This window comes from Lichenostomus cassidix, chromosome 19 (genome assembly GCF_008360975.1).
Source record: "Lichenostomus cassidix isolate B80296 chromosome 19, HeHo_3.0, whole genome shotgun sequence".
NCBI classification, from domain to species: Eukaryota; Metazoa; Chordata; class Aves; order Passeriformes; family Meliphagidae; genus Lichenostomus; species Lichenostomus cassidix.
The window spans coordinates 9061439-9079627 of NC_139499.1; the positions used below are offsets into that span (position 1 = coordinate 9061439).

Below are 18189 nucleotides of genomic sequence, written 5' to 3' on the forward strand. Positions count from 1 at the left end.
TGCTTGAATGAAGTGCTCTTGGGGTGTTTAGAGAAATAGTGGTAACTCCTGCAGAGGGTTTGGGATGCTTTATTCTTCTGGAAAGGTAACTCCAGAAGAGTAAGGATTTGGGTTCCTTACTCTTGTGGAAGAATAAAGGAGTGCAGAGGGCTCGAGTTCTTTACTCTTCTGGAAAGGTGCAACAAGGCAGATGGGAGGGAGAGAGGAGCTGATAAATGCATTTTTTTGGGAGAGCAGAACACATTTGGAGGCAGATCAAGGTACCCAAGTGCCTGAGCAGCTTTCCCTCTCTCCTGCAGAACTTTCCTCAGGACAACCAGAAGGTTCGGCTGTCCGTCAGTGGCTTCCTGTGTGCGTTTGAGATTCCCATCCCAGGCTCTCCCACCTCAGCATCCAGCCCTGTGCAGACAGGTGAGAGAAAACTCTGCTTTGCCTGCTGCTTTCAGCTGCAAAGTGCTCAGAAATTGGGCAAAACTTTATTGTGAAGTGAGGATTGACGAGGACAAGTGAGGGTTGTGCTCATGGAATGGGAAGGATGGAAGTCCTGGGGACAGTTTGCTGTGGATAATTGATAAGTGAATTGTCTGCCTGCAGAGATCTCAACTGGGCCATCAGCAAATGGAGCTGCCACCATCCTGATGAACGGGGATGTTCCCAAGCCAAGCCTCATTCCCAACGGGATGCCAAACACTGTAGTGCCATGCCCACCCAGCTGGACCCTCAATGGCCATGTGCCCTCGCTGTGTGACAGTCCCTGCACAGGCTACATCATTGCAGTCCACAGGAAAATGGTCAGTGGGCTTGCATGCTCTGAAAGACTTCAGAAATTATAATAAAACAAGGATTTTTTTTAATGTCTGTGTCATAATTACACACCTTTATGTCTGACATGGTCAAATGACCTCACCATAACATCATAAAATACAAATATTTTTCAAGTCAGTGATCAAAACTTGTGGTATTAAATATTGGAACTAGAGTAGTTTTAATAGAATTAATGATTAATTTTAATTGCCAAGGCCTTAAATAAATCACAAGACCAGCAATGCAGGTGATTTTGAGTTAACACACCTTTACCTCTGACTCCTCCTTTTGCATCCACAGATGAGGACAGAGCTGTATTTTCTTTCATCTCAGAAGAATCGTCCCAGTCTCTTTGGAATGCCACTAATTGTTCCCTGCACAGTTCACACCAGGAAAAGAGACCTCTATGATGCTGTGTGGATCCAAGTCTCCAGGCTGGCCAGTCCCCTCCCTCCTCAGGAAGCCAGCAACCATGCACAGGACTGGTGAGTTGGACACCTCAGCCTTGGACTTGCTTGCAAGATTTAAAATTGTTCATTTGGTTTCTCTTAATAATGGCAATAATTCAAATTAAATCCTTTTTTAGTACAGTTAAATGTAGCTGCACTTAAAAGTTGGTTTTGTTGTCATCTGGTGATTGATGATTATTTATAGCTGACAAATTTAAGCCATGGAAAGGCAGCTTTTAATAGTTTATTGTAACTGAAATGATAATTTTGAAGGGTTTTTTTTAAGTAATCCTAACAAGCACAGTGAAGGAGGGTAATTGCAGTGTGATGTTGTGTTCTCCTCTATTTCAGTGATGACAGCATGGGGTATCAGTACCCCTTCACCCTCAGGGTAGTTCAGAAGGATGGAAATTCTTGTGCTTGGTGTCCATGGTACAGGTAAATTGTCCTTTTTTCCATTTACAGCAGGGAATCACTCCAGCAGAAAGGTAATTTATGGTAATGGGTCTGTGGTACATTGCAGACTTCAGAGGTAATATCAAACAATAAGAATCTGCAATCTAATTTCACCAGAACTCTCTCCAGGCAGATTTGCACTGCAGCACAGCTTTTATGACTTGCAGAGCTGAAAGTTCTGCTGCCACAGAAACTTTAAATTAGGAGGCAGACATGAGATTGTCCAAAATCTGTTAACCCTTACAATATTCTGTGTCTGTTGCAGCCTTGTATGTCCTCAGACTTGCATAGTTTGGGGGGTTTCCACACAAACCCAAATTTTTAGATGTAAGTCATCTACCCTAGTGAGTTCCTGTGCCATTTGAAGGGTAACAACTAAAATGGGCAATAAGAATTTCACCCTGCAAAGATGCTTGCAATTTTCCATAAACAAGGACTTGCTAATGAAAATTCCAGACCCTGGCTGGAAGGTATTTAGGCCGTAAACTAATTTTTAAAAAGTGTTTTCTAGCTCTTAGAGTTAGTTATCATGCTGTAAATTACTTGTGGACTCAGAACAGTGGAGATTTTTTGGGTCACACTGGGTGTGCTCAGCACTGGATGATAAAGGAATGGAAGAGACTTTAAATATCATCCCATTCCATGCACAGGACACCTTCCACAGGATCATAAATGCAGGCAGATGGTTGAGCTCACCCAGCTGCTTCCATTTCTCACTCTGCTGAAGTTTTGCAGTAAAAATGCAAATAACTGCATTGCTATATAAAAATGTCTCTCCCACTGAAGGTGAGGCCTGCAGCTTGGAGGCTGCAGATGTAACAAAACAAGGAGCACAACTGACTTAATGCAGCAGTGACTGGACACTTCACTGACCACATCCAACTCTTTGTGCTTCAGGTTCTGCCGTGGCTGTAAAATCGAGTGCTCAGAGGACAGAGCTTGTGTGGGCAATGCCTACATTGCTGTGGATTGGGACCCCACTGCACTCCATCTGCGCTACCAGACCTCGCAGGAACGGGTAAAACGCCACCTTTGCTCTGTGTCAGCACCTCTGAAACACAGCCCACCTCACCCTGGGTATTTATTTGGTGCTGCTTTTGGCCATTTTCTGTTAAACCCAAGGCAGTAATCACAGAGCAGTATATTCTGGGTAAATCGATGTCTTGATGTTAGACCTCTTATGTGGTCTAATGGTGTGGAAGGGAAGCTTTTAAAGAACCACAGCAGTGCATTTGCTGTCTGTTGTGAGTTGCTTTTAAGCCAGTCAAAATATATAATAATATATTACAAAATATATCAGTTGTATACATTTTCTATAACTATAAACAGTTAAGAATGTGAATAAATCTATTTCCTCACTGAGTCAACAAAACATATGCAAAGGTAAGCCTGTAGCTGGATTAATCATGAATAACTGGTCTAATTTGTGAGTTGAATTGATAAAGGGATCATTTATAAGCAGAACCCAAGAATAAGCACAATGAATTATTTTTATCTTGAATTCCAAACATCCCAGTGAAGTTATTTGTGTGAGGCTGTGAGGAGAGCTCTCCTGAGCAGTGTGTGTACATTCCCAAGTCAGAGACAGTTTGATTTCCCTCCAGATCGTGGAAGAGCACGAGAGTGTTGAGCAAAGCCGCCGAGCCCAAGCAGAGCCCATCAACCTGGACAGCTGTCTGAGAGCTTTCACCAGCGAGGAGGAGCTGGGTGAGGATGAGATGTACTACTGCTCCAAGTGCAAGACTCACTGTTTGGCCACCAAAAAACTGGATCTTTGGAGACTTCCCCCTATTTTGGTATGATCTTGTGTCATTTGCCTCCTCAGCACCAAACCCAAAGCGTGTTGTTCCCAAATCTGACAGCCTTGCTCTGAGTAAGATTTGCTTTGTTCACACTCTCAGGAGGAACACTGACTTGGTTTACTTTTACTTATATTTGCACATAAAGCAAACCTCAAATCCTTCTGAGTGCTTTTAGCTGCTGCCTTGCAGGAAATGGTGGTGGTTTGTGCTCAGTCTCAGCTGCTCTGACACAGCTCATGCTCAGATGAGCTTTCCGGTGGCACAGTCTCTTTTGGTTGTGCAACACCTGCATTTCTTATTTTTCACCTTTGGTAGCTTATTCAAAACAGTGCTGATCAATGAATTGAAGCAACCTTTTCCATCATTTCCACATAAAAATATCAGTTTTGTGTTTTATCAGCTCAATCCTAAAATCCAAACTGCCACAGAGAGCATTGTTACTGGTTTTATTGCATACAATAAAATGTGTTTTGTGAAAAACTCTCTTTAACCAGTGAAATAAAACTCTCTTTAAGCAATGAAATTACTCACTGGGATTTCATTGTCCTCCTTTAATTTTCTCTACCATGTTTCCCCTTAGATCATTCACCTGAAAAGATTCCAGTTTGTTAACGGCCGCTGGATAAAATCCCAGAAAATCGTTAAATTTCCCCGAGAAAATTTTGACCCAAGTGCCTTTTTGGTACAAAGGGATCCAAGTCATTTCCAAAGGAAGCAGCTCACCCTCCAGGTTGACAGCCTTCCTGAAGCACGGACTGGCCAAGGGGACAGCAGGAAAACAGATCTGCAGATCACTGGCACAGCAGGAGAAGGAGACACACTGAACAGGAGTCCATCCTCCCTTAACACTACTGTCCTGAACAATGTCAAAGGTAGGGAATGATGAGGGGAAATTCCACTCAATCCTAGTGTCTGGGGGGAACAAAAATGTTATTATGTACAATATTTTAATTTTTGGGGTATTTTTTTTGCCAAAGCACTACACTTTGAAACATTTCTTAGTGAAGTTTTACCGTAAAAAAGAAAGAAAAATAAAGGAGTTGCTCAGTGACAGTAGGTATTGGTACTTGGGTAAGTGGGCTGGGATAAGAGTGAGGGATGTGCTCCTCCTTAAAAGAGTTAAATTTCACGTTCTAGGTCTATGGATGTGTGTGCACAAAGATAGGTTTTTATTTCTTTATCTTAGCTGCACTGAAAGACTGGGGTTTAACATTTGGTTTAATATTTTGCTTTAGCTTTTCAAAAATCACTTTTTAGCAAGAAATCCAGACTGTGTTTGTGCTTATCTTAGTAATCTCTGTTTTCTGTCCCAGCATCTCCATCATTGGGGAGGAAAAGTGGCACCAGCTGCCCTTCCAGCAAAACCAGCAGCCCCAACAGCAGCCCAAGGACTTTGGGGAGAGGCAAAGGGCGCCTGCGGCTGCCCCAGCTGGGCAAAACCAAACTGTCCAGCAGCAAGGAGAACCTGGATGCCAACAGGGAGAACGGCACCGAGCAGGAGCAGGGGGATGCTCTGGCCAAAGGACAGGCTCTGGGGGGCAGCCAGAGCGAGCTGTACCCTGGGCAGGACGCTGAGGGGGCTCTGGCCAATGGCTACCTGTGGGAGCAGAGCTCGCTGAGCAACGGCGGCGTCAACGGGCAGGGGGACAACCACAGCGAGGATGACACCACCGACGACCAAAGAGATGACATCTGGGTGAACCCCATCTACAACCTTTATGCAATCTCGGTAGGTGCTGCCCTGCTGGGACACTGTTAGCCAGAGGAATTGTTGGGATTGTGCCAGCAAGGCATCCATGGGGAAGGAGAGCAAATGCCAGCGCAATAAATTCGCCGTAAAACTGAGAAGGAGCAAAGTCTCTGCTGCAATTGCTCTCCTTCTGTGTATAAAGTTGTCTAGATTGTCACGAGCCATTGTCACTCACAGATAATGAACTTGGGAATCGTTTATTTGGTGTTTGATCTGGAATTTCTTCTTTGTTTTCTCCAGTGCCATTCAGGAATTATGGGAGGGGGTCATTACGTCACTTATGCCAAAAACCCGAACAACAAGTGGTACTGCTACAATGACAGCAGCTGTAAGGTAAAGCATTTCTTTTGCTCATTATTTCACATAATTATTCTAATTATTTCAAATAATTTTTGCCCTGTTACCCAGGGCTAAAGAAATTCAGAATCAGAAATTCTGGCTAAAGAAATTTTAGAATCACAGAATAGTTTGGATTGCAAGGGACCTTAAAACTAATCTCATTCCAACCCTCTGCCATGCCAGGGACATTTCCACTAAATCAAACATTTGTGGAAAACTGCTGTTTGAAATCATGAGTATCTCCAAAGCTGCACCAGATAAATATTAAAATTATTAACTGAAACTGTACGTGAGGTTTTTTCCAAGGTAACATCTGTTCATCAGCTGCTTCCACAGTTAAGGGAAGATGCTTATTTCGTATAAAGATGGCAAAATGACTAAGAATGGGAAGGCAGGAATATATTTCCATGATGGCAGCAGTTTGTGTTCAATTAGTGAATAACTAGCTCTGACATTTCTAAGCATTTGCATTCATCACTATAAAATTGTCAGACTTCTCAAATAATTCATAGAGCCAAATTGCAAAGAGGGGAGACAGAAAATGGGGATTCCTTGTGTTACAGACAGCTAAAAATACACTTTTTGGGGCAGTAGTGAGTGTTTGGAGCTCAGAGGCACTAACACCATTATCCCACGGGGTTTTCCCGGGTGTTTTCCCTGTGCCAGGAGTTGCACCCAGACGAGATCGACACGGACTCTGCCTACATTCTGTTCTACGAGCAGCAGGGGGTGGACTATGCCCAGTTCCTGCCCAAGATCGACGGCAAGAAGATGGCAGACACGAGCAGCATGGACGAGGACTTCGAGTCCGACTACAAGAAGTACTGTGTGCTGCAGTGAGCCTGGGACTGCTGGGACAAGGGAGGGAGAAATGCTGGGATGTGCCCTTGGGGAAGGTGTGACTGAGACAGATAACAGCGAGTGCTTGTCGTTGTCCCCTGTGAGCTGAAAGCACAAAAAGAACCCCCTGGTGAAGCAGTTAATACCCACTAGTATCGTTTTGTTCTGTTTTCTCACTACATGCTCGAAAAACGTTTCTGATGTTGGACATCTGAGACTGCCACTGGCCTTTAAATCCAATGGTTTGAGAAAAGCCGACTAGGACCAAATAAGAGCTAAATTCAACAGTCCAAAAAAGAGCTAAACGAAGTAGTGTAGAGTTTACCAACTGTTCTGACACCCCCCGAGGCTCTCGTTAGGTTTAAGATAACGGGGAAAAACAATTTGTAGTGTTGTCTTTGGACAACATGATATTGCTACCTCCTTTTTCCTGCAGTTTTATTGCATTTTGTTGGCAAAACAGGGAAGGCAAGAGAAGGAAAAGTGCACAAATGGAAACAATTCTTGTCATGGGGAGAAGAAGTTTCCGGTTTTGCCACCACTAATGTGTGTCAGTTGCTTTCTTTCTGTCTGTTGGGAGCACAACCAAATCATCCTTTGAGAAGAGATTAATTTCTACACTTGAATGGTTTATTATACTTGTGTTTTCTCCACGTGTTGGCTGTGCAGATCAACATGTTTCAGGAATGGCTTTTCTGCCTGAAGAGTGCTGTCTCAAAGTTCTTTGAGCTGCCTCAAGAAGAAACTTCAGGTCGGAGAGAGTAGTTGTGATTACACTCACGGTGTCTTAAAAATGTGCACATTGCACAAAAAAACGTTCCCAGCTTTTGGAAGGAGAGATGCTTGAGCTTATGTTTCATGACTGGTGTTGCTTTTTTAAATTTGCACTTTTGAAAACGCATATGATTCAATTCAAACCCACAGTTTGGTTTTTTTTTTTCTTTTTTTTTTTGTTGTTGTTGTTGCTGTTGTTGTAAGGGCTCTGGAGTGAATGGCTGTGAATTTCCACTGTGTATTTCAAAGGAAGAAGCTGTGGCTGTCAGGTAGCTGTCGTAGCATTCATGGATGGAGGTTTTTTTTAATCGGTTTCCTAATTCATTTTCTCGTTTTCAAAATTTGGTTGCCTTTTCAAATTATCTTTTTTTTTTTGTTGTTGTTGTTACAACAGGTTATGCAAATACTTGCAATTAAACCAGACTTGCTTTCCATGCCCTTGCAACATGCTCTGGAATTCAAGGGGCTTCTTGCACGAGGAGAAGTGTGACTGAGTCTTAGCAGAGACTGGAAAAAAAGAGGGTTGGTTTTTTTGAGCAGGCATTTCTTTAAACATTTTCAGTGTTAAATTGTTTGCATATCTGAACGAAGATAAAAATTTTCACACTTTTTGGCCTTTTGTTCTTCAGCTGAGTTTAAGCAGCTTAATAATTTTGTCACACATCATCTCCCCAGTTCTCTAGATTTTTGTACCTTCACTAACAAAACTGTTACTTACATGGTTCTCTGCAATTAATGTTTGGATTCATTTTGGGGTGTTTGACAAGAATGCCAAACCTTCAGTGAGTTTATCATTTCCAGGAGGATCTGGGGTTTATCCATTTCAGAAATGATATCAGCTGGTCTGGCTGTCTTTGCTCAGGCAGAGCCCTCCCTGCCTGTGGAGGTTGTGCCTCTTTGGGGACAGCAGATCTGTTCCAAAAATCAGTCTTGTCTTGCCTGTCAGGTGTTGCTCCTTATCCTCTATGGTCTTTTATCTTTAAAGTGGTCTGAACATTGAGCCTAAAGAAAAGCAAACATGACTTGTGAATTTTCTAGGTTAGAAGCTTTTTCAACACCCACTTGTCTACTCCTCCCTCCGCAAACTCCATGAAAAGTGAAAGATTTTCAACTGATTTACTTTAAAATGTTTTATTTAAGCAGGTAGCACAATCTACTAATGTTATTTGATCTTCTGTGTTTGTTACATTGGTTGTAATTAATTTTTTAAATTAAATTAATTCAAGAATTAGTAGTAAATTTATTAAGTTAACTATTAACTACATTCACTTTGTAAATTATTGTATAAAACTTATTGACAATGCACTGACTTTAGAAAGATGTTAATGTACATAAATGCCTTGTAAATAAAATAGTGTTGATGTACTGGAATATGAGCTGTATTAAAACAAAGGTATTGGTAATTGTATATGGAGTGAACCTGTTTATCTGTAACTATATTATTCAAACAAATTAAATACTGTGGATGCAGATGAAGTGTCACTTCTTGTCAGATAATTTTTAATAACTGTTTTCCTGCTTTGAAGTGCCTGTGCTGCTTTCATGGAGCTTAAATGCCTTTGTCAATCCAAAAGCTGAAGCGTGGGCGTGCATCCAGCAATTCTCTGCAGCTTCTTCATTGTTTACAAAAGGTAAGTTGGGTATTTTGTTGATGATAATAACACTTATTACTTGAAAACAATCCATTTCAGGAGTGAAATGATCCCTCAGGCACAGGAAGGTTTTGCTGCTGTGTCTCTGGACGAGGATCTGCAGATACCTGAGGTGTCCCAGGGCTGTTTGCTCACCTAGGCTGTGATTGCAGACAGTGCTGGACACTTCCTGGGAGCAGACAGGGCTGGGAGAGCTCTGCTGCAATTCCAGCTCTGTTCTCTCCAAGGAGGAGATGGATCTGGTGGAGCTGGCAAAGTCTGCAGAGAGCTGATGGCAGCAGCACCTCACTGTGGTTCTTGAGTTATGGTTAGCTGGAAATAACCACTGCTCTTTCATGGCCCTTGGAGATGCTCAGTGGGTCTTTAGCCAAGGATCAGCAGCACCAGGATGCCATGGGATGATGGCAGAGTGTCTGAAGTGAAGCAATCTCTGGCTGGGGTGGCAGTGCTGCTGCAGCACTAGGTGGTGACACTTCCTCATCACAGTCACCTCCCCTGCTGGTGATCAGTTCTCAGAGCTTTGGTCATCCTCACCAAGTGTGGTCACCCCAGGGTGTCACTGGGTTTTGGCCATTTTCAGTGCTGAACATTTAATTTCAATAGAAAGAATATGAGCTGTAGTCATTCCTGTAATGGATTTTCCTCTGTTAAGGCTTTGAGGAATATTGAAAGTGCAATTGAAAAAGGTGAAAAGCTCTAATTACCGAGGGTGTTGGTGTGTGCTGTTGTCAGGGCTAAACTGACAGACAAGCCCTTCTTTCCCCCAGCATGACAGGGACAGATGCTCCAAGCCCTGCAGGTGTCCTGTCCACTGTCATTGGGGCTGAAATCCCAACTCCAAAGGCACTTCCCATCCTGATCCAGGTGTGGCATCCACCCTGGAGCTGCTGTTGAGCATCCCCTGCTCCCTGCCCTCCCTGTGGCTGTGTCCCTGCTCTTCCCCAAATCCCAATATCCAGATCTCCCAGACTGATCTGCTGTGATCATGTCCTGAGAACGTGCTGAGCTCCAGGCACAACCACTGGCTCGGGGCCCAGAGCATGCACGTAGATATTAATTATATTAATTATACCTTTTGTTACCCTTTTTCCCTCAGGTCCAGTAAATTGAAGCAAGAAGTGAGTAAAATGCAGTCATCCATGCTTGCTGATTTATCGTTTCAGGAAAATAAAAACCTGTCAGGAGCTTGGGAGATTGTGCCTTTTGTTTGGGACAAGCCTCCGGCTTCCTCCATCGTGTGTAAAAGATTTCCTGTTTGTGCAAATGAAAAGCAATGTTTGATAAGGTCCCTTCAGCAAAATGAGTCACAAAGGAGAAAATAGATTAAGGATGCTTCTAGATTTGATAGAAATTAAATTTCCCTGGGAGCTGTGAGCATAGGAAACCAATGAGGAGAGCTCATGGCAAAATACAGCTTTTGTTTATATTTAGGGTCATTTCATGGCTGAACCTCACCTCCTAACAGTGCATTTCAAACTCGTGGTGAGAGCACTCTGAGGTCCCCAGGTGGGTCACAAGGTGCTCAGAGTTCATGCACTTCCCTCCCCTGCAAAAAATAAAATAAAAATAAACAGCAGCAGATGCTTCCCAGCCTTTGTCAGTGTTTGTGTGAGCTGGCAATGCAGGACTCCCTGTACTCTGATATTTTTTATCTCGGTGCTGCTGAAATATTTTTTTCAGCGTGAGATTTTTATTGGGTGCAAAGTCCAAATGGAGTGGCTGAGAGAGCTGTGCTGTGTGATGAGTGTGTTGTGTGAATTTTGGAAATGCCATCTCCAGACTGCTTTGAGCATTCTCAGGGTTGTTTCTCAGCTCTGTGTGAGGTTAAAATCCTGTGTTTTTCCCTGATCCTGAGCATGGGAAGCCCAGGGAGCTCCTGGGAACCTTACCAAGGTATTCTTTTGCATAGAATTATTGAGTCACAATTTCTTTCTGACTCTTCTCCAGCTTCTTATTCCCTCAAAGTATCTTGCAAATTTTATTGTCTTTACACTGTGAATTTGAAGGTTTTGGTCAAACTGAGGTTGAAGAAAGGAACTAAACCAACAAATAAATTGGAAATGTGGTGGATTATGTGCTATGTTTGGAGTTAATTAAAAGGTTTGAAGCAACAGGTTTAGCTCAGTCTTAACACCAGGGAGAGGTTTGTCCAGGAATTGCTGCAGCTCTGGGTAATCTGGTTTAAAATTGGCTGAAATGTGATACAGACAGCAGAATTTTCACCTAAATTTGTATGTTTAGCATGCAATGCTTTGCAGATTAAAAACCGTGCCTTCCCTTAATGCAGCACTTCGTTGGAGAAAATATTTATATGTGTGATGAACAAACCTTGGCCTCCCAAGGAGAAGCTGCAGGAAGGCTGGAGTGTGGATGGTGGTTGGGAGCAGGATAACAACAAAGGGAAGCTTTCTGCAGAGGCAGAAACACAATCCAACACCAGCAGTGGCAAATCAAAACCTTCCCAAGGGTGTTTGGATTGTGATGTTTGGAGTAGGGAGACAATGCAAGGAACAGGGTGATTACAGAGTTCAGCCCGGACATTGTGAGGCAGATCCCTCCTCCAGGGGCTCGGGGGACAGGGGACAGGGTGACAGCTGTCCCAGGAGCAGGCAGAGGACATGAAGGGCTTGGCCAGAGCAGCTCTGGCTGCCCCTGGATCCCTGGGAGTGTCCAAGGCCAGGCTGGAGCACCCTGGGATAGGGAAAAGTGTCCTTGCCATGGCTGGGAGTGAAATAAAATGGGATTTGAGGTCCTTCCAACCCAACCCATCCTGGGCCTCCAAGGGAGGCAGGGAGAGCTCAGCAGTGGGGCTGGATGGCCACAGCCCATGGGATGCCAACTCAGACATTCAGGAATATTTGGCAGGAGCAGAGCCAGTAAATTTAGGATGGAGTGATCCCCTCAGAGCCCCAGCCCTGGGGAATGCAGAGATCTGAATGCTGGAGCTCTGTGCCTCAGCAGCTCACAGCAATCCAGCCATGGCTCAGCGCTGCAGGTTTGTGCTCAGAGCCACCAGCAAACACAAAGGGGGATGGATTTTTGTTCCATGATGCTTTCCTTTGGATGTGGAATAAAAACCCCCTTGAAATCAAAGCCATTCCTGTATGCAAACACTCCTTGAAGGGGCAGGAAAGGATTCCACACAGGAAGGCCCCAGTGCTGCACTCTGGCCATTTGCACCCTCCTGTTTATGACCTTGCTCAGGAGCGAGCGCCTTGCAAATGTTTGCTTGCCGTGTGGCTGTGCCTTTTTATCTGCAGGTTTGATTATATAAATGTTCCTGTTTAAAAGACACACGCCAGGGAATCAATCTCTGGGCCCACAGACCCTTTGAGCTCAGGCAGCCCCAGCATTTCACTGCTAACAAAGAGAGCTGCAGTGGAAGCTTTTTGATAAAGAGTTGGCAGCAAATCACAGGAGCAGCTTGGCCATGGGATGTGAGCAAGGATGTCACACGGGGTGTTTCAACTTCTTACCTTTCCTTCCAGTGCTTTTTTATTTTTTTTTTAATGATTATGAATGAATTATAGGATAGAATGTGATTGTTTTCAACATGTGTGTGCTTGCAAATAGTGGCTCAGTTAAAGAAGACATTAAATTTTGGTTTTAACATAATCCAGAGACTTGGCTGCTCAATGGCAAACTAAAAGCAGTTAAAGCAGTAAGAATTCATAGTGACCTGAAGAATTATTACCTTTTAGCCCAAAATCTCTTGTTTAACTGATTCAACTGGTGCCAAACCTGTGGCTATAATTTAAAATTTCCTTCCATGTGAGTGACAGTAACACAGCAAAAGCCAAGAGGTTGAGAGTGAGGAAGGATAGACTTCAAATAAATAAATCCCACCAAGGGATGATTAAAGGGAGGTGAGGGACACAACACAGATGTGAATTTCCCCTCTGAATAGATTTCAGCCTTTGGCTGCTGGGCTTTGATGTCTCAGGGCACAAAGAGACTCCTCCTGTACCTGAGCTCTGTGTTCCAGGCAGGGCCCAGCCAGGTTATAAATCTGTAACGTTGCACTTCACCTTTTGTGTCTTGCTTAATGACCTTTTAAAAATAAATGCAGGATGGCTGAGGGGAACAGGAGCAGGGGTGGAAAAGCTGACACGTCCGCAACCTGAGCTCTGATCCCTCTGATTGCTGCAGCCTGCTCAACACAACTGCTCCTGCTTTGTGCCTGGGAAAAATAAAGAGAGGGAAAAGGGGACAGGGAAGAGTTTTCTGAGCTGGGTTCTCTGCCTTAAAATGCAGCTGGGAATGCTTTACTGGGGAAATGCTGCAAGGGGTTGCTTTCCTAAAGAGCAAGGCTGCAGTCACCCAAATATCAAAATATATTGTCTGTTGTTTCATTTTCCAAGGAAGCTGCTGTTTTCAGGGGTTTTTGTCCCTTTGGAAGTTTCATCCTTCATTCCTCTTGCATAGAAATGACCATTTAAGATCCTCATCAGGCTCTTGTTCTCTTTCCCCCACTACTAAATTTAATATGCACAACCATGATACAAAATATATATATATTACAACTTTTACTTGAATCCATGAAAATGTCTTTTATCCCTGAGGAATATCTTACCATAAAATGTTAAATCCTCCACTTGAATGAAAGGAAAACTGAAGTTTCCCACCATTTCCAACCGGGACAATAATTTATTTTGGTGATGATTATAGTGGATATTTTTGATTCGTGTGTACAATAGTAAAACTGACACTATTTTCTTTTGTTTGTGTATCTTGCTTAAAATAAAAGCTTACTCCAAAGGAAGGCATTTGAGGCAGACTGCTTGCAGCGAGGGATTTATTTTGGCTGGCTTTTCAGCTGGACAACAACCTGCACAATTCCCATCCTTCAGCCACTCTCAGCTGCCTTTGCCACAACAATTTTCAGGCAAAATTCCTCCTGGAGCTCAGCTGACCAATGCTGACAATCCCTTGCAAGTTTTACCAAATACTTTCCAGCAATTTTGCTGCTTGAGGTTCCCCAAATGCTTGGAATACCAAAAGCTGAATGTGTTTTGAGCAGGTCACTTGTGTTATTTGTAATTTCTGCCTGTCCACAGTTGTGCTGTGCTCTGTCTAGGATTTTATTTCATTTGTTAGGGCCCTAATTGAATTTTTTATTTCAGAATATTGCTGTTTTCACCCAATCTTTGCAGTTTCCTGCTGGAGTGTGCCTGGATGTTCCCTGGCTGCGCATTCCCTGTGTTACAGCCTTACTTTGCTCCTGTGAATCTGAATTTTGCTGTCATTGGTGGGGATGACAAAAGGGAAAAAAGGAGTTAGGGATGGGAGGAGAGGAAATTAGCACCCAGTATTAATGTCCCTGATGGTAGAGGACTCTTAGAAGGCTTCAGTAATGATCAAATTCCTCTTAATAAGAACATTTAAAAGTGCTGTCAGTGGAGAAAGTGCTGCAAGGAGCTTCTTGTGACAAGAACTCACCCAGGTCCTTCTCCTGATCCTCCCTCCCAGCCGAGTGCCACAACCCCAAACCATCCTCATGGCTGCAGGAGGAGCTGCCCTGGGTTTGGGTGTGATGGCAGTGTTTGTGTTCTATGAGCTTTAATGGCTGTTTTTTTGGAATCAATCAATCAGTTCCATATCTGTGGGATCACAAACCCCAACTTCCCCTTTGTGCACCACCAGCGAGGGGACAATGGGGACCTCTTCCAGGGGGTTGATGGCAGTGACACCAGAGTCCTTGTGATAAGACACTGTGTTCCTGCCAATCCCAAAAAATGGATATTAAACAATTGGTTATGAAAGCATTGCAGTAAATGGAGCCTTGGCAGCTTTTCTGAGCTCTCTCTGCGCTCCTGGGACTGTCCCAGCTGCCAGTTCCCAAAATGTCTGAGCTGTGCCATGATTGGGAGCTCTGAAATTCCCTGGGGAGATGGGAATGAGTGGAGAATCCTCCTTTTCTTAGCTGTGTTGGGCAGGAAGGGCTGCACAGCAAATGAGGCACCATCAGAGCCTCTCAGCTGACAGGGCTGGAGAATCCTCAGCACCTCCACAGCTGATTTTTAAATTTATTCTGCTTTTTTAAGATTTCAGCTCCTTTTGTTTCTCTCAGAGAGGTCCCAGGATGACTCCCAGGTTCCCCAGTGCCTGCTGGGTTCCAGGACACAAACCACAATGTTTTACTGCCTGTAAGAAAACCATTTGGTGCAAACCTGAGATCTTCATGTCCCACAAACTCCAGAACTGTGGGTTTGCAAAGATACTGCACTCCTGATAGCGATTGTCCATGATTTATTTACACTTTAATCTCCACATCAGCGCAATCAGCAAAATGCAAAACTTTTCTGCCTTCCTTTCTTGCTCATAAATTCTTCATAACCACCCCCAATCTGCAAACTCATCCATCAAGGACTCTCGACGTGCTGGGAACCAGGAGCAGCCTGCTGCTGTGGGGAGGGAGAGGGTGGTGCCACTGTAAAGGTAATTTCCCTCGATGGAAACCAATATATTTTTGTGAGGCAATAAAAGGAAGGGCTTGGAGAAGTTTAGATAGCTCAGAGTGGATTATGGGGAAACAAAACCCATTAAAACAGTGTCAGCCGTTTGGGTTTCTTTCACATCAAACCCTATTTGAGTGCTGGATGTCTAAATCACTTCAGGAGATATTAATAGGGGAAAAGAGAATCAAATAACCCAAATTGATTACCTTCTCCTACCCTTTATGATATAACTTGAAATGCAAATTGCATTCCACTGCAAGAAGGGAAATAATGTCCCAAAGGCATTTCAATTAATTGCTGTAGTTAATTACACTCATAATTTTACTTGTGTGACTAATTATAATCAGGTTTTAGCGGTGTATATGGATTTATTTCTGATACTAAAAGCCCCATACAGCAGGTTATTTTTGGGAAATGCATTTAAACCTCATAATGCAAACTGCATGTTGTCTTGAAGGAGTTGTGTTTGCTCAGGAGGAGTTTGGGGGAGATCAGGGAGGAAAAGTGTCCTGGTTGAGGTCACTGTGGCCCTGCTGTGCCTCCAGCTTCAATTTCACTGCCTTTTCCACAGGAACACTGAATTTATCAGCAAATTCTACATTTCCTTTCTTTAACAATCCAATTTACATGTGATTTTCTCCCACATAAATCGTTTCCCACAGCCACCTCAGCTCCCAGGTCATTTGTTTCTCTGTCACTAAGGAGTCCTTACATTCCTTCTCATTTTAGTGCTCAATGCAAGAAAATCACCAAGCCCACTTTTAACTCTATCAAAAAGATACTCCCATCTCCATGAGTAACAATTTTTCAGGGATTCATTTATAAAATAATGGAACCATTTAGGTGGGAAAAGATCTTTCAGGTCCTCAAGTCCAGCTGTGATTTTTGGGGTGTTGCTCCTTGCAAGGTGCAGCAGCAGGCAAAGGGGTCTCTGTGGGGTTGATGTCACACCTGGGATTTATCAAACTCAACACTTACTCAACTCTAAAACCAGACTGGGAAGTTAGATATGCCTCTCTCTCTATATATATGTATATATATATATATATATATTTTTTTTTTTTTTTTTTTTAACCACAGGTGGATGAATGGACATTTCACACGGATTTGCTGTGTGACATCAAAAACTGGGATGGGGCTGGAAAATGCTGTTTTCCCTGTGAAATCCACATCTGGGTGGGCAAGGAAGGAAAGGACAAAGGAAAAAAGCTTTACCCTTCTCTCCCTGCTATCACAGAAAACAAATTCTGTCCAGACAAGTGCATTTTGAGTGTTGTGTCACAGGAGGAGCTGACTGTAAGTGGAGTCACCAAATTCATCAGAACTCTTCGTGGGTAATGTAAATACATTTCTCGTGAGTAATGATTTGATTTCCTTGTCTCTTGGTACTTCCTGAGAAAAATGTTTTGCAGAAAACACATTGTATTAGGGATTTTTTTTGTGCCTGGCCCTGCTGTCACCCCCTGGTGCCCTGAGGAGTGGGAAGGAGCTGTGCCTTCACCTCTCACACCCCTGCAGCCCAAAGCTGGGAAAGGACTTTTGGATGGGTTGTGCAACCCATCTGTCCGTTTGATTTGTTTTAACCCCAACACTTACAGCTCTGGGGAATTTTAATTGCCTGTGTTGTTTCATTTTTCTCTGGGGTTGCAGCTTCCAGCCCCACAGTCATCAGCTCTGCTCCAACACGTGTGAAATGGATCAGGGCAGCTCTGGGCTAACTCTTCTCAACATGGGAAAATAATGTTCCTGCTGGATCCTTCTGAATGCTCCTGTTCCTCCCTCCACCCTTTCCTGTATCATGCCTTGGCTATTTGTCCTTCAGCAGCAACTGTCATTTCCTGGTGTCTTCACAATATAAGAATTCCATGCCAAACGGAGCCGAGACAGAATTCCTGAAAATCAGCACCTTCAGCTACCTGTGGAACAGCAAATTGCTTTTCCATAACCATCCTCACACAGCACATCACATGTCCCACTGGAAGCCTTCTTGTCTTTCCCTGCTTTTCCCATGGAATAGCTTTTTAAGGGGATTTTTATTTATTTCTTGTATTAATCCTGGTCCTGTCCTTGTCCCATCCTGCCCCAGAGCAGAACCTGGGTGAACAAGGACAGTCTGAACCCAACCCCTGTCCCAGGAGCAGAGGGAGCATTTCCCTTTGCTCTATTGCCACAACACAGTCAGTAAAAACTGTGATTCTTGTCCAGGGAGATTTTATTGAAAAGTAAAAATAGTGATCTTTGGCCACTGAGATTTTGTTCAAAGTAAAAACAGTGATCTTTGGCCACTGAGATTTTATTCAAATGTAAAAATAGTGATCTTTGGCCACTGAGATTTTATTCAAAGTAAAAACAGTGATCTTTGGCCACTGAGATTTTATTGAAAAGTAAAAACAGTGATCTTTGGCCACTGAGATTTTGTTCAAAGTAAAAACAGTGATCTTTGGCCACTGAGATTTTATTCAAATGTAAAAACAGTGATCTTTGGCCACTGAGATTTTATTCAAAAGTACGAACAGTGATCCTTGGCCAGTGAGATTTCATTCCTACTGGGGTTGGTGCAGAAGAGCTCTTAGAGAGGACTCACCCTCTTTCCAGCAGAATTTTTTCTTCCTTTCAGTTCTGTTTTAGTATATTTTATAGTAAATAAGATGCTCCCACATTGCAATTAATGGCTGTGCCCTGTGATTTCTCATTTTTCGTTGGCAATAAATGACAGCTCAGCCAGATCCTCCAGGGTTTGTTGCAATCCCACTTTGGAGAGCTGCCTGTGGAATGAGAATTTAGGGGATAATCAGAGGGAAGAGGGATGGTGGTTCTCACACACCTGGCTTGGTGCAAAGGGCATTTCTCAGGAGTTCCCTGTCC

At 43.4% G+C, this 18189-nt stretch overlaps 1 protein-coding gene and 1 long non-coding RNA gene across 7 annotated transcripts in view; one reads left to right on the forward strand and one right to left on the reverse strand.

The window, feature by feature from the left end:
- USP32 (ubiquitin specific peptidase 32) overlaps positions 1–9997 on the forward strand; it is a 62385-nt gene extending 52388 nt beyond the window's left edge. For 3 of the 6 annotated variants that reach the window (XR_014855761.1, XR_014855762.1, XR_014855763.1), the window contains exons 25-36: positions 300–411; positions 595–791; positions 1105–1289; positions 1605–1691; positions 2607–2727; positions 3314–3505; positions 4092–4383; positions 4825–5240; positions 5502–5594; positions 6267–6421; positions 8741–8845; positions 9963–9997. Coding sequence is in view for 3 of the 6 variants with exons in the window: in XM_085078513.1 (XP_084934639.1) it covers positions 300–411; positions 595–791; positions 1105–1289; positions 1605–1691; positions 2607–2727; positions 3314–3505; positions 4092–4383; positions 4825–5240; positions 5502–5594; positions 6267–6421; positions 8741–8792 (1902 nt within the window). In the remaining 3 variants the exon portion in view is untranslated. Of the gene's footprint in view, positions 1–299; positions 412–594; positions 792–1104; positions 1290–1604; positions 1692–2606; positions 2728–3313; positions 3506–4091; positions 4384–4824; positions 5241–5501; positions 5595–6266; positions 8685–8740; positions 8855–9962 lie in introns of those variants that run through there. The other 3 variants (XM_085078514.1, XM_085078515.1, XM_085078513.1) reach the window with 2 other exon arrangements.
- LOC146429254 (uncharacterized) lies at positions 7574–14425 on the reverse strand. The gene is made up of 4 exons (XR_014855764.1): positions 14306–14425; positions 10322–10412; positions 9939–10117; positions 7574–9448 (listed from the first exon to the last, which is right to left on the reverse strand). It is a non-coding gene; the product is annotated as an uncharacterized LOC146429254 (long non-coding RNA).
- Between the last annotated feature and the right edge of the window lie 3764 nt (positions 14426–18189).